Genomic DNA, 13,537 nt, shown 5'->3' on the forward strand with positions numbered 1-13,537 from the left:
GCTATAACTTTGGTGTTTTTTAAGTTAGAGGGTTAAGACTTTCCACACATGTTATATTTGACCAAAGTATCTTGTGTACAAAATTTTATAAGGATCGGCCGACTATATCCTATAGCTGTCATAGAACGATCGGAATTGGCATAACTTTGGTGTTTTTTAAGTTAGAAAGATGGGATTTGGTACAGATTCTATTTTGGACAAAAGAATTTGATTTGTCAAATTTCATGAGGATCGGCCGACTATATGCGATCCGCTATATATCTAATAATATAAGATGGGTGGCGCCACCTAGCGGACTGCGACTTAACTGCAAGGGTATTTAAACTTCGGCTCCGCCCGAAGTTAGCTTTCCTTTCTTGTTTTTAAATAAATAAACTACAATCTGAAAAGATATACATACTCCATATTTTTTAGGGTATTGACCAAATATAAGCAGACTCCAAAAAGCAAAGATGCCAATCAAATACATACACATGTACATATAAGTAAATGCAAGCTTCACAAGAGGCTGGACAAAATGGGTAGCTGCACTTACAGGACTATATCTTGAGTTAACGGATTTTGCCAGATATAAGCGATATATCGAAAGTTGCGTCATCTCAAAAGCTATCTACACGTGCAATAAAAAAAAGGATCAGTCGAGTCAATTTTGAAAAATAATTTTTTTTCTAAAAAAAAAATTTTATTTTCAGTGTATTTTTGTTTTTTTACTATATAGACGTTTGGTCTCAAAGAAAGTGAAATTGATATTTAAAAAACCATTTCAACGGTGTAAAGCTTTTTTTAATATCTTTCTTAATTATAAAGTTATGAATTTTTTCATTAACAAAGTTTTTTTAATTTTTTGACGTAAGCTAAAGGTATTTCAAAAAGTTGTAGAACAATAGTTGCTCATATGATAGTAACAAACATTTTCCAATTTTTTTCAGGATTTTTAAGATAAAAATAGTGCAAACAGACAAACCGACAAACCGACGCAAACTGGCTTCATTTTGAAGAAGAAGAAAAAATCGAATTTTTTGAATAACTTCTGAATGAAATGTCGGATCGGGTCGATTGAGGTACCAATCGACGCGTATTTAGCTCTAGAATGCGAATATATAAAAATATTCCATCTGGGGACTAAAATGTGTCCACCAGCCCCACTTTAGTGATAAAATTTTTTTTTACTTTCACCCTAATTTCTCCCAAACCAAATAACTTTTGGACTATGTTTCGACAAAAATTATCTAATTGAAACAATACCTTTCGATTGGTATATCATTCATTTAGATCGGTTGCCTACAGAAAATTTTTAATTCTTCGGCTATATATAGAGTTTCCTCGCGCACGCCTAGGCATGCAGGTCGTCACCTCGTGGACTTCCGTCCACAGTGATTTTGTATGAGCTCTTAATAAATTTTTTTAAATGTACATACATCGGAAAAAAACCATATATTTTTTGAGAGTTTCGAAAAAAAACCAATACTACAAATTAGAAAAAACTCTTCTGATTTTAAGTACATAGTTTATTTATTTAATATTTTACGACATTTATGTCAAATATTTTAACATTTGTTTCACAATGATTTCTTTACTTATTAATGAATTGATCTGAATGCTTTGTGAGTAAATGTTTATGTATTGTATGCTTGGTTGAAAAAACACAAAAAAGAGAATGCTAATTCGGCAGTTTTTTCATCAAAACTGTTTTCTTATGAAATATATTCTCCAACAAAGATTTACGATTTCTATATCAATTAAATGCCATTGTTTCCCAGCAATAGTTCTTATTCTATTTCATAAGTTTGTTGACTTATTGTTTGGGCAGGATGCGACGGCCGTAAATATAACGAATTTGATCTTGGCGGCACGGCATTCGGCAAGTAGGACATATCTCAGATCGGTTTAGATAGGATCTAATGCAGGAGTCGCCGAAAAGATGTCCGCAAAACAAGGAGACGAGTCGATGGCTTCCACTAACGTCCCAAGCCACCAGACAGATTGAGCAAGTGATGTCATCCTGGTTTTGTTTGTCAAGATCCCGTTTCAACTCATCCATTTCTTTCAAATGGATTTGCTTCTGTTTTTCGAGTTTTTGAATAAAATGCGCACACGTATTTTCCACAACAAAATACATCTGTTCAAGTTTTCCTATAATCTTTTGGAGCTTTTCTAGATTCTCAATACTTTTTAAGGAAAAGGTGTTAAACTCAATTACAAGTTTTTCATTTTGCGACCGGACAAACTGAAGGTCGTTGATGAGCGTTTTGTTTTCTTTCTTCAGTTTCGTGTTTTTCATCTTTGCATCTTTTAGCTGATTTTGCAACTTAAGTATATCCTCGGTCTTCTTGCATTCCATCTTCCTCCACTTTTCTAGCCTTTTAAACTGCTCGGTAGCGAACAGATCTTCCAAGTTGTCCCGGTATACATAAATCCATGGCGTAAAACACGTGGAAACACGTTTGGTGTCGCAGCTTAAGGAAACAAGAATTCGAGGAAATTCCAAACGCCAGTGCTGCCAATCAATAAGAATCTCAAACTTGTTCCCATCACTGAATTTAAAACTTCTTAAAATGTCTCCAGGGATTTAAAATTTCGACATTTTTTCGACTAAGAGGTACAACTTTTGGTCGAAAAAATCGCCAAACTTAATATTAAGGAGGTATCCACGAAATAAAATGTTTTTTTATTGGCGTATATTCAAATAAACGCCTAGAGTACTGTGCTTCATCGATGCATCCCTGGTGCGACTTTTTGGCGGACGGTCACACTTGAAAAACTATTAGCTGGCTTATTCCAACTTTTTTCGATGTTATAGACGTAAACCCAGAAGGTAAACAAGATAGGAATGGATTCCAAGCTGGATGTGAGTAATATCAGATGGATCATTGTTATAAGTAATTCTGACTTGATGTTCGCAGATGTTTGAGGACGTTAACACGTCGCCAGCTCCTTCTCTGGAGGGCGAGATGTCCATTCCGGGCAAACGGATGACAACAACAACGTCTCCGGGCGGTGTTCCCGATTACAATACCCTGGATGAGCCCATCCGGGAAACAGTTCTAAGAGACATCCGCGCCGTGGGCGTCAAGTTTTATCATGTGCTATATCCGAAGGAGAAATCCAGCCTGCTAAGGGATTGTACGTCATCACCTTCTTGTATTCATTGCTCGCGTAAGCAAATTCAAATGGTTTCGTTACACTTACAGGGGACTTGTGGGGACCCCTGGTTCTGTGCACGTTCATGGCTACTATTCTGCAGGGATCGTCCTCCGCAGACAGCATGGCTGACAACGGCCCCGAGTTTGCCCAAGTATTCGTCATCGTCTGGATAGGAGCGGCCATCGTCACACTTAACTCCAAACTGCTTGGTGGCAATATGTATGTTAATTTCACAAATTTTCTTGAAAAAATTTTATTCATGTTTATTTATCGCCTTCAGCTCATTCTTCCAGTCAGTTTGCGTATTAGGCTACTGCCTTACGCCGGTGGCCATTTCTCTGATTGTGTGTCGGGTGATTCTGTTGGCGGCCCACACTACATTTCTCTTCTTTCTACGTTTCGTAACAACAACTATGGGTTTTGCCTGGGCTACATACGGTAAGTCAATAGCTCTAATTCGTAATCATATTCAAACTCACTCTCCCCTCTTTGCAGCTTCTTTTGTGTTTTTGGGCCAGAGCCAGCCGCCCCATCGCAAGCCACTTGCCGTTTACCCAATCTTCCTGTTTTTCTTCATCATATCGTGGCTGGTCTTGTCTCATAATTAGACAGATTTTCTTAAATCCTAGTGATTAAGTCGTAATGAAAGTGAACGTTCCATAGCGTAACCAAAAAATCCGAAATCAATTGTAAATTTATTTAAGCTACGATCCTGTTTTGTTTATTCTTAAAATCTTACAAAATATGTGAGTTACGAGGCTTGCACATGTATACATATGTATATTTGGGCTCACACCTCCAGGTTGTTCGCCGAGGAGGCCACTTCCAGGGACATCTGCATCTGAACACCGTCACCTTTTGTGGGTCGGTAAGTCAGCGAATTGGCACGCGCCTTGCGACCCATGAAGTGCCTCTCCACCCACTTCAGCAGCGTGTACACGGAGTCCGTTGACGGCAGTCGGTGGTCCGCGGCCGTTTTAACTATATCCGATGATGTGACACGGAACGTGCGCGCCATACCCTTGAGTGCCTGTAGGGAAAGTCAAATCAACATGAATTGCAGACAACGAAACAGAGTTCCAATTACTTACCACCATAGCATCCTCGTCGGTAAGATCGTCGCCTACGTAAATGATTTTTATGCGCTCGTTCCAGTCGACACCAAAGGAAGTACGCAAAATGTAGATAGAGGCGCGACCCTTGTTCCACTGCACCGGAGGACGGGCCTCTAGGGCACAGTGTGCCTCCGTGGCCCGGAAGCCATATTTTTCGATTAATGAGCGAGCTTTGTCTACCATGGCACCCCTCAAGTGGTTCGGAGTCTCGCGGTAGTGGAACGTCAACAGCGCTCCCTTGTTCTCTACCCAAGCTCCATCTCGACAAACCGAATCTTGCAGCGCTTTCAATAAATCACTGACCTTCTTCTCGTACTCAATGGGCATAGGATGGACGAACTTGCTGCCATCCGGATGGAGGATTTCAAGACCATGGTTGCCGGCATATGTGATACCTTCGATGCCTACCATTTTCTTAACGTTATCCACGTTGCGACCCGAGATAACGGCCACGTAGACGTCGGAGTGGTTGGACAGCTTGTACAGCACGTTCTTAATTTCTGGGGAGAGGGTGGCCAGATCTGGGTGAGGGGCAATCGGCGCCAGGGTGCCGTCGTAGTCCAATAGCAAGGCCAGCTTGTGGTTGTAGCCGATGTATCTGAGAGAGGCACAATTAAATATGTTTATAGTTTGAGTCCCCAATTACATATAGTGGTAGAATATGCTCACTTGAGTAAGTAGTCATCGAAATCGTCCACAGAGACCGGCTGCATGATGGTGGTACCCACGTCGTCCATTTCAAGAGCACCCACGGCCTTCAGGAAGCAACGCATCCAGTGGCTTACATCGCACTCAGCCTCCCTCCGACGAAGACGTGCCATTCGGAGCACTCGTTCATCCTCCGGCATGGTAAGCGCCCTGTGGATCACCTCAGCGGCCTCATTCACTTCGTACGGATTGCAGAGCAGCGCCTCGTGCATCATTTCACCGGCTCCGGCAAATGGCGAGATAACCAAGACACCGGGAACCTCGTTAATTTGGCAGGCCACGAACTCCTTCGCCACCAGGTTCATGCCGTCACGGAGAGGAGTGACCAGACACACGGCCGCATCCCGGTACAACGCTGCCAACTCGTCCTGACTAACGTAGTCGTAAATATATCGAATGGGCGCCCAGTTGGCGGTGGTGAATCGTCCATTGATACGGCCCACCAGCTGATCCACCTCTTCCTTCAGCTCACGATACTCCTTCACATCCGTTCGCGAAGGTACCGAGATCTGAAGCAGACTGACCTTCTCCTTGTGCTGCGGATACTTCAAGAGCAGCGCCTCGAAGGCCATAAGGCGGTGGACGAGGCCCTTGGTGTAGTCCAGACGATCGACGCCCAGGATAATCTGCATTTTGGAGGTCTTTAAAACCTTGGGTGCAGTCTGCGCGAGGTTAACGAAACGTTCGTAGGGGATACCAATGGGCAGCGGACGAATACGGACTGTACGCCCACCGTGCTCCACCAGAAGATTGTTGCGGTCCACACGGCAACCGAGATTCCGCTGGCAACAGTCCACAAAATTGAGGCAATAGTCTTGAATGTGGAAGCCCACCAGGTCACAGCCCAGCATACCCTAAAAGAAAGATGAAATTTGAGAGATTACCAAGGATTTAGCAATTCCTCAAAATTATTTTTGAACTTGAACTTGAAAAATATTTCTCACCTGCAGGATCTCATCGGACCAGGGAAGCAGACGGAAGATATCCCAAGGCGGGAAGGGAATGTGCAGGAAAAAGGCCAACCGACAGGGCAGGTTCTTTTCCTCGGCATGCTCCCGCACCCAGTTGGCTGCCAACATCAGATGATAATCATGAATCCATACGATGGGGGGACTCTTGTCGGTGCCCTCACTTTTGGCCAGGCACTTCTCCAGCGCCTCAATGGTTCGCACGGCAAAGTGCTTATTGACAGTCACATAGTCGTGCCAGTGCTCGCCTCCGAAATTCGCCCGGCCAGGCATGGAGTGGAAGAGCGGCCAGAACATCTTGTTGCAGCATCCATTGTAGTAGCTATCAAAGATTTTCGAGTTTATGTTCACAGACACCACCTGCTCTGACTTTAGACCGGCGGTGGGGGTTTGATCGTTGGGATTCGATTCGGGGATGGCTTCGTTGGGGTCCTCCAAATGGATTCCAGACCAACCCACCCAGAGACCGCTACCCTTAATCACTACCGGACACACGGCAGTCACCAGGCCACCAGCACTAGAAATAGACGAATTGGATAAACATATAATACATTTTTAACCATTTTATTGCTTTAAGCTATTAAGCAATTATTAAGTTTATTTTAGGATGTTCTTAATCCAAAACCAGAGGTGTACTCTGGGCTGGATTGCTGGACGGGATGTGCGAGTATATGTTGGCAAAGACCCATCCCATTTTGTGCAGAGGGCACGACACCCGGACTGATAAGGAAATCCCATTAAAGCAGCGATTGTAAACAAGCTGGTGGACCCAGCTTCGGTCCGGTCCATCCCACCCGGAGACAATCCGGGAGACTGTTGGATGAAAAGACAACTCCTGGCATAGGTCGGGAAACTTGAGAGCGAAACAATCTCGGTCACGTGACGGTGATTTTCAGTGTCAGGTTCAGGTTCCTCTGCGGCGAAGCCAGCCTTGTATTAACGCCTCAGTATTGCCCCCTTTACCAAAAGCTCGGAAAGGGTCAAAACCGCGTAACGGACCTCGCTGATAAGACCTGCCATTACTATTGAATCTGTTTTCTAATTCCAAGCCCAGACGTCGCCTCGGTGCCAAGTAAATTCATCCATCTCCTCTCCCCATCCCATCCCCATCCCCATCCACATTCTCATTCCAATCCCGGTCTGTGTATTTTGCGCTGATAATCGAAGCATAGGTATATAACATATTCAGGCACAAGATCGGGGGCTGGGTGTTGGGACGCAGGCTTCTTATCTTTAATGCAAATTGCTAGAGGGCTCACGGATCGAACTGGGTTACTTCAAAATGATTGTTGGATTTTTGGATTTTTAGGTTTGTCGAAGAACATTAAAGTTTTTCCCGATTGAGCTTTGCTGGTTTGCCAGTCCAATTTTCGAATAATGATAAGCGATCCGATGTTGGAATGAAATAGTTTCAATTATTTGCTTCCTTTGTTTCAGATAACTTTATTTAACTATTTACTTGGCCCTCTTAACGGACTTAAGCAATCTTTCTTGTTAGATTAACAAAATAAAGATGTATTATTCACTTTCTCAACTGTATTCAAATATTTCACTTTTTAAACTTCAAAATCTTTTATGAAACATTTTATTATGTAACGTGTTTTCAAGTTCTTTTGAAATCTAAATCCTTTTATAATTCAAAACACTGTTTTGGAAAAGATTACGTAACGCCAGATTTTTGTTCTGGCTTAAAAGAGTATGAAACACATATCCACATCAAAAAATCACTTTTCTTTTAAGTAATTTTCACTCACCTGGCTCTGCGCTCCAGCTCCTGGGTTTTGGCGTTCCGGATTAGCACGAATGGCAACCGATTCGAGACCACGATGAGACTCGCCTTGGTGGACGGCTCACCCGCATTGGTCACAACGATCTCCGTTTCAGGCATTTTGGATCTTTGTTAAATTAAATTTCGATGTGAAGTAGCTACTGTACTGGCTGGATAAAAAAACTGCTCTTGGAGGAAGCCGCGAACGGGACTAGCACATAGTTTTCGGGCAACTGCGATGTGGAGACTCCTGCTGACACCTGTCTTCGCCGATGGGAGAGGGCGACTGCTGCCGAAATTCCAATACGAATGCTGATAGAAGGTTGAAGATTCCAGAGCAACTGCCCGAGCAGCGTTCTTATCTCTCAGATGCAATTCGCGGGCCAAAAAATGTATTAGCTTAGTGAGCTGGTGGGGAAAACCGATTTCCAGGCTGCGTTAGGGAATGGGTTGTGTGTTGTGGTTGCTTCGTTGGTCGCGAGAGCCAGTAGCTCCGTACCCTGCCGAAAATAGACAAGCACTAAGCCAACTAGCCGCTCAAGTCGCACTTTTCTGCTAAAAATTAATGCGCCTCGATCGCCCGAGAGCGCCTCCTCCTCCGCGTCCGTCCGATCATGGGTTCCACAGTCCACTGTCTCTCCGGCTTATCAGAAAATCGTCCAGCTTCATTAATAGCACTGATTACGTTACGGGTGTTTATGAAACGTGCCGTACCCTGTTCAATTCATTGGCCGTATTCTCTTGTTTTTGGCCATTTTTGAGGGCATCTCTCGAGGTGTTAGCATCCTTGGAGGAACTGTCATCACCGGGTTGGAGGTGACTGACGGTTGGGTGACCTTTTTGAAACCATGGAATCAAAACCGGGGTTAGTTTTCTAGAATTAACCGGCCGAGCCTGGTATTATCAGCTCGAGAACATTTCACGGCAACATTGCTGCTCCTCTCCTCCCCAAACCCACCCCACCCCACCCCACCGTCTGACCACCCTCGGTGTCGTCTCTCAAAGTGATAAGTCAACAAATCGATGCTGTTGTTTACGCTTTGACAGTCTTATAAAATAAAGAACATCCAAATTGTACACAGAAGATTTCTATTTTCGGATCTCTTTCAAAGTTGCTAGCAAACCGCTCTCTCAAGTCTTGCATTTCTTGGATTTTCCGGAGATCTGATCTAACCTTGTCATGACCGTCACTTTCAGAGTTCATTACATGGATGATAATAGTCCAACAGTTATTTTTTTATTTTCAACTATTTGCAAGGAAAGATACAAAACTGATAAGATGCACGCCGTTATCTGATGCATTTTAGTTTAGGATTAACGGCGGAGTGGTGCAAGGGATTACGGCTGGTGGTTGGCTGATATATTATGTATGGAAAACTTGGCTGAACTTGAACGCTTGATCATGTTTGGCAGTCATGCGCTTATCACGACGCCTGGCTGGCGGTTTACGTGATTGCCGTTTGATAGTTGCCGGAATCTGCACTAACAGTTTCGCATCGGAACGCAAATTAGTCAGCTCAGTTGGGCTTTTAATGCAACTATAGGATCGGGGCGATCGGGATCCAGATAACCCGTTCGAGGTCGCTGTATTGCGTTGGTTATTTATAGTTGTCACAGACGTCTATAGTTTGACGCGACTAATCTGACGCACAAACCCCACCCAAACAATTTCTATGCATGTATTTTTAAATTCAAATTTGAAAATAACTGCCGATATAATAAGATTTCTAATCGGTGTTCTTATATTTTATTTTCGAGTTTTCCAACACTAATTTAGAATCAAAATCATCTGGCTGCGTTCTCCTGTGGAGTGGAAGATCTTCGACATGGATCCTGCAATAATTGAGTTTATTGGCGAAAAAGTCATGATCAGCATTATACCGAACTTTTCAAATGAGCCACTGCATATGATCTACGGTTCCGTTGGCCCTTTCCGTGCTGGTTTCCCTGTCTTCGTGCCCCTGTGGATGGCGACGCATCTGCGCAAGCAACAGAAATGCCGGATTGTGCCGCCGGAGTGGATGGACATGGACATACTCGAGGAGATCAAGGAGGAGGAGAAGCGCTCCAAGTTTGTGGCAGTTATAAATGGTCTAATGAATATTAAAAAAAAAACTAGTACTTTTGGGATGTTGTAGATTTTTCACCAAGATGCCCTGCGAGCACTACATGGTAGTGGCTCAATTAGTAATGTCAACAGCTCCGGATGACGTTCCCAGATGCGAGGAGCTACGCACCGTCATCAAGGACATTTTTGATATTCGCGAATCCAAGCTGCGCACTTCCATCGACGCTTTCATCAAGGGCGAGGGAACCTATGCCAAGCTGGACAACTTAACGCTCCTAGAAATCCATAGCGTGCGACCGATCCTGCCCTACTCTCTGGACCACATAGCGCGCTACCAGCGCATGGCCACTGCCTCCCAGAGGGACACGTCCATGCTCAGTAACTCCATGATGGGGTCCAGTTCGGTCCCCAATAGCAACTCGCTTTTTTCTCAGTGATTAGTATTATTAAAAAAATTATATATATCACACGTAGTTATAAGAAAATCATTTTTGCCATTAAAAACATTAAAAACTGCAAGCACATATTAAAAAATCATTTTAACTTAGCGGGTAAGACCGCGCATGACAGCACTGCCACTGTTAGTAACATCCGACACAACAGAAGGCTTCTCTCCATCCCTGGAACTCTGACCCAAAACAATTTTTCAGGAAAATCGGTAACGACACAAAAAGGAGACTTAAAATGAGCGAAGCCGCTGTTTCTGTGGAGATGGAGTCAGCCTCCACGGAGCATATGGTGGCCAACAATAAGATTCGCTTCTCAAAGGAAGTGAAGCAGGTCATAGACAAGGTGAGACGTCAGTGGGTCTGGTAAACACTCGGATTTTTTCACTTGCCGAAATTCTCCACTTAGGTGCTTAAAACAGATGACCCCATGGATGCACCAGACTTCAATACCGTAGACTACATTAACCAGCTATTTCCAAACGAACAAAGCCTGGCGGGCATAGATGAAACCATCCATAAAATGCAGTGTGAGGTGTCGTTGATTGATGACAACATCCGATCCGTGGTACGAGGCCAGACGAATACCGGCCAGGATGGACAGCTGGCACTGAGCGAAGCCCAGAAGGTTATCGGTTCGCTTTTCAGCCACATCATCGATGTGAAGACGCGGGCCGAGCGCACCGAGGAGATGGTCAAGGAGATCACCCGGGACATCAAGCAGCTGGACTGTGCCAAGCGCAACCTGACTGCAGCGATAACCACCCTGAATCACCTACACATGCTAGTCGGTGGCATCGAAAGTCTAAACAAACTAATTGAGCGTCGATCCTACGGAGAGATTCTCAACCCGCTTCAGGCTATTACCGAAGTTAACCAACATTTTCAGCAGTTCTCCGACATCGAGGAGATCAAGGTGGGTATCCTTCTGTGCCTCTTTTGTTCTATAATTATCATTTATTTGTACTATTGCAGAACTTGTCGCAGAGTGTGGACAAAATCCAGGTCACCCTCGCCCAACAAATCACCGAGGATTTTAAGGAGGCATTCTCGGCAAAACCCTCCGGCCAAAATCAGCACCGATTGGGACTCAACCAGTTGGCCGATGCCTGCAAGGTGATGTCTGTTCTAGATCCGAAGGTTAAAAAAGAGCTGCTAAAGTGGTTTATTGCCCAGCAATTGGAGGAGTACATGCATCTGTTTCATGAGAATCAGGATATTGCTTGGCTTGACAAGATCGATAAACGGTATGCTTGGTTGAAGCGGCATCTTCTTGACTTCGAGGACAAGTACGGCCCCGTTTTTCCGCTAGACTGGGAGGTGTCTGAGCGTATTACGGTAGAGTTCTGCCGACAGACAAGGGAACAATTGGCACAGATCATGGCTAAACGTACTAATGAAATTGACGTCAGGCTGTTACTTTTTGCCATCAACAAAACCCAGGCCTTCGAGCAGCTTCTCGCCAAGCGATTCACGGGTGTGACACTGGGAGCTACCCATTCAGAGCAAGTGCGCGTACTTACAGAGCCTTCTACGGCTGATACTCCAGCTGGCATAACAGTGTTCCACGATCAAATCGGCCAATGTTTTAAGTCGCATCTGGACATCTACATACGGAGCATTGACAGGAATCTCGCGGAGCTGATGGAAAAATTCGTGGAGATGTCCCGCGAGCCATATAAGTTCGCCGAAGCAAAGACCACCGTGTATCCTAGTTCGGGGGATCTGTTTGTCTTCTACAAGAAGTGCATGGTGCAGTGCAACCAGCTTAGTAACGAGCAGCCCATGTACGATCTTGCACTAGTCTTCAAGAAGTACTTGCGCGAGTATGCATCGAAGGTGCTGGAGGGCAGCACACCGAAACTGGTGCCCGCTACAACGGGAAGTTCTCTCGGAAAAAGCGTCTCATTGCTCACTCGCGACATGCAGAACCTTTCTACGGCCGCCGGACAAGTTTTCCACAACTTCCTTAAAGAGGGGGATACGCAGCGTTTCTCGCGGGACGACCTTGTACGGATATGCTGTGTTCTGACTACCGGCGAGTATTGCCTCGAGACAGTCCAACAGTTGGAGGACAAACTGAAGGAAAAGGTGACAGCTGTCTACGTAAGCAAAATTGATATGAGCGAGGAGAAGGATGTGTTTCATCGGTAAGATTGTTTTAATAATTGTTTTATAACTTGTTTATACAAAAATCTCTTCAATGACAGCATCATATCGAACTGCATCCAACTGCTGGTACAAGATTTGGAGGCAGGATGCGAGGCTTCTTTACAAGCAATGGCTAAAGTGCAGTGGCAGCATATCAACAACGTTGGTGACCAGAGCGCCTTCATTAGCAGCATGTGCGGAAACTTTAAGCAGACGGTTCCAACCATTCGGGATACATTAGCCAGTTCACGGAAGTATTTTACACAATTTTGCCATCGATTCGTGGCCGCCTTTGTGCCAAAGTTCATAAACGTCCTGTACCGTTGCAAACTCACGTTATCCGATGGCTCCAACAATGTCCTGGGTTGTGAGCAACTTCTACTGGACACACACTCGCTTAAGACGGCTCTCTTGGAGCTTCCTTCGGTGGGATCGAGTGTGAATCGTAAAGCACCCACCAGCTATACGAAAGTTGTGGTCAAGGATATGACCCGGGCGGAGATGATCATAAAAGTGGTAATGACGCCAGTTCAACCACCAGCGCATTTTACGCAACAGGTACTCAAACTGTTACCCGATATCACCATTGCTGAGTACCAGAAGATTCTTGACATGAAAGCGGTCAAGCGGGTGGATCAACTGCAACTCATTGATCTCTTCAAGCACACCGCCTCGGCAGCTGCGGTTAGTGGTCTGATAGAGCCAGCTGCTAATGAGGAAGAGGCACAAGGCGTAGAGTCTGCAAGCGGAACTTTGGGAACCTCTGAAGACGTCGATCCACCAACTGCAGCCATCGAATCAACTGCAAATACATCCAATGCAACAACGTCTTCCTCCACACCCAAAAGAGCCTTTATTTTCAGCGTTGGCAGTTTCACGGGAAGTGCCGACAAGAATGCCGATGGGAGCTCTCAAACTGGCATTCGAAAATTAGAAAATCTTCTGAAGAAACGATTTCCTTAATCTTGCATTGATTTGGAAACTCGACTTTGACATTCCCCGGAGCTTTCCGTAGTTTAATTTAACAATATTCTGTAATTTATTCTAAAAATCCGGCATAGGTTATGGATATATTTTAAAATAATAATAACAAACAAAAGTTGTTTTATTTTATTTAAAAATATTTCTAGAATCCTTTCTAAAATATATATTTATCTATTTTTGAAAAC

The 13,537-nt window shown here is 44.3% G+C and overlaps 4 protein-coding genes across 5 annotated transcripts; 3 read left to right on the forward strand and 1 right to left on the reverse strand.

The window, feature by feature from the left end:
• Positions 1-2,713: 2,713 nt before the first annotated feature.
• LOC6506732 (protein YIPF6) lies at positions 2,714-3,851 on the forward strand. 2 transcript variants are annotated; one of them, XM_001965202.4, is made up of 5 exons: positions 2,714-2,848; positions 2,904-3,123; positions 3,192-3,363; positions 3,425-3,582; positions 3,640-3,851. In XM_001965202.4, the coding sequence occupies exons 1-5, from the start codon at positions 2,831-2,833 to the stop codon at positions 3,750-3,752; spliced, it is 681 nt and encodes a 226-aa protein (XP_001965238.1). In that variant the 5' UTR covers positions 2,714-2,830; the 3' UTR covers positions 3,753-3,851. The 2 variants fall into 2 exon arrangements, with proteins under 2 accessions (XP_001965238.1, XP_032311399.1); XM_032455508.2 differs by having other exon boundaries at positions 2,734-2,815.
• LOC6503831 (alpha,alpha-trehalose-phosphate synthase [UDP-forming]) lies at positions 3,821-8,235 on the reverse strand. The gene is made up of 5 exons (XM_001965203.4): positions 7,690-8,235; positions 5,912-6,452; positions 4,929-5,821; positions 4,236-4,857; positions 3,821-4,174 (listed from the first exon to the last, which is right to left on the reverse strand). Exons 1-5 carry the CDS (start codon positions 7,821-7,823, stop codon positions 3,935-3,937), a joined length of 2,430 nt encoding a protein of 809 aa, XP_001965239.1. The 5' UTR covers positions 7,824-8,235; the 3' UTR covers positions 3,821-3,934.
• A 996-nt stretch (positions 8,236-9,231) lies between these two features.
• On the forward strand, positions 9,232-10,298 carry LOC6506743 (probable DNA replication complex GINS protein PSF2). Its single transcript, XM_001965204.4, has 2 exons — positions 9,232-9,774; positions 9,842-10,298. Exons 1-2 carry the CDS (start codon positions 9,530-9,532, stop codon positions 10,206-10,208), a joined length of 612 nt encoding a protein of 203 aa, XP_001965240.1. The 5' UTR covers positions 9,232-9,529; the 3' UTR covers positions 10,209-10,298.
• Positions 10,299-10,348: 50 nt separating this feature from the next.
• On the forward strand, positions 10,349-13,530 carry LOC6506754 (vacuolar protein sorting-associated protein 53 homolog). Its single transcript, XM_001965205.4, has 4 exons — positions 10,349-10,563; positions 10,627-11,133; positions 11,193-12,367; positions 12,428-13,530. The coding sequence occupies exons 1-4, from the start codon at positions 10,456-10,458 to the stop codon at positions 13,329-13,331; spliced, it is 2,694 nt and encodes an 897-aa protein (XP_001965241.1). The 5' UTR covers positions 10,349-10,455; the 3' UTR covers positions 13,332-13,530.
• The last annotated feature ends 7 nt before the right edge of the window (positions 13,531-13,537 follow it).

The sequence above is a fragment of the Drosophila ananassae genome, chromosome 3R (assembly GCF_017639315.1).
Source record: "Drosophila ananassae strain 14024-0371.13 chromosome 3R, ASM1763931v2, whole genome shotgun sequence".
NCBI lineage: Eukaryota > Metazoa > Arthropoda > Insecta > Diptera > Drosophilidae > Drosophila > Drosophila ananassae.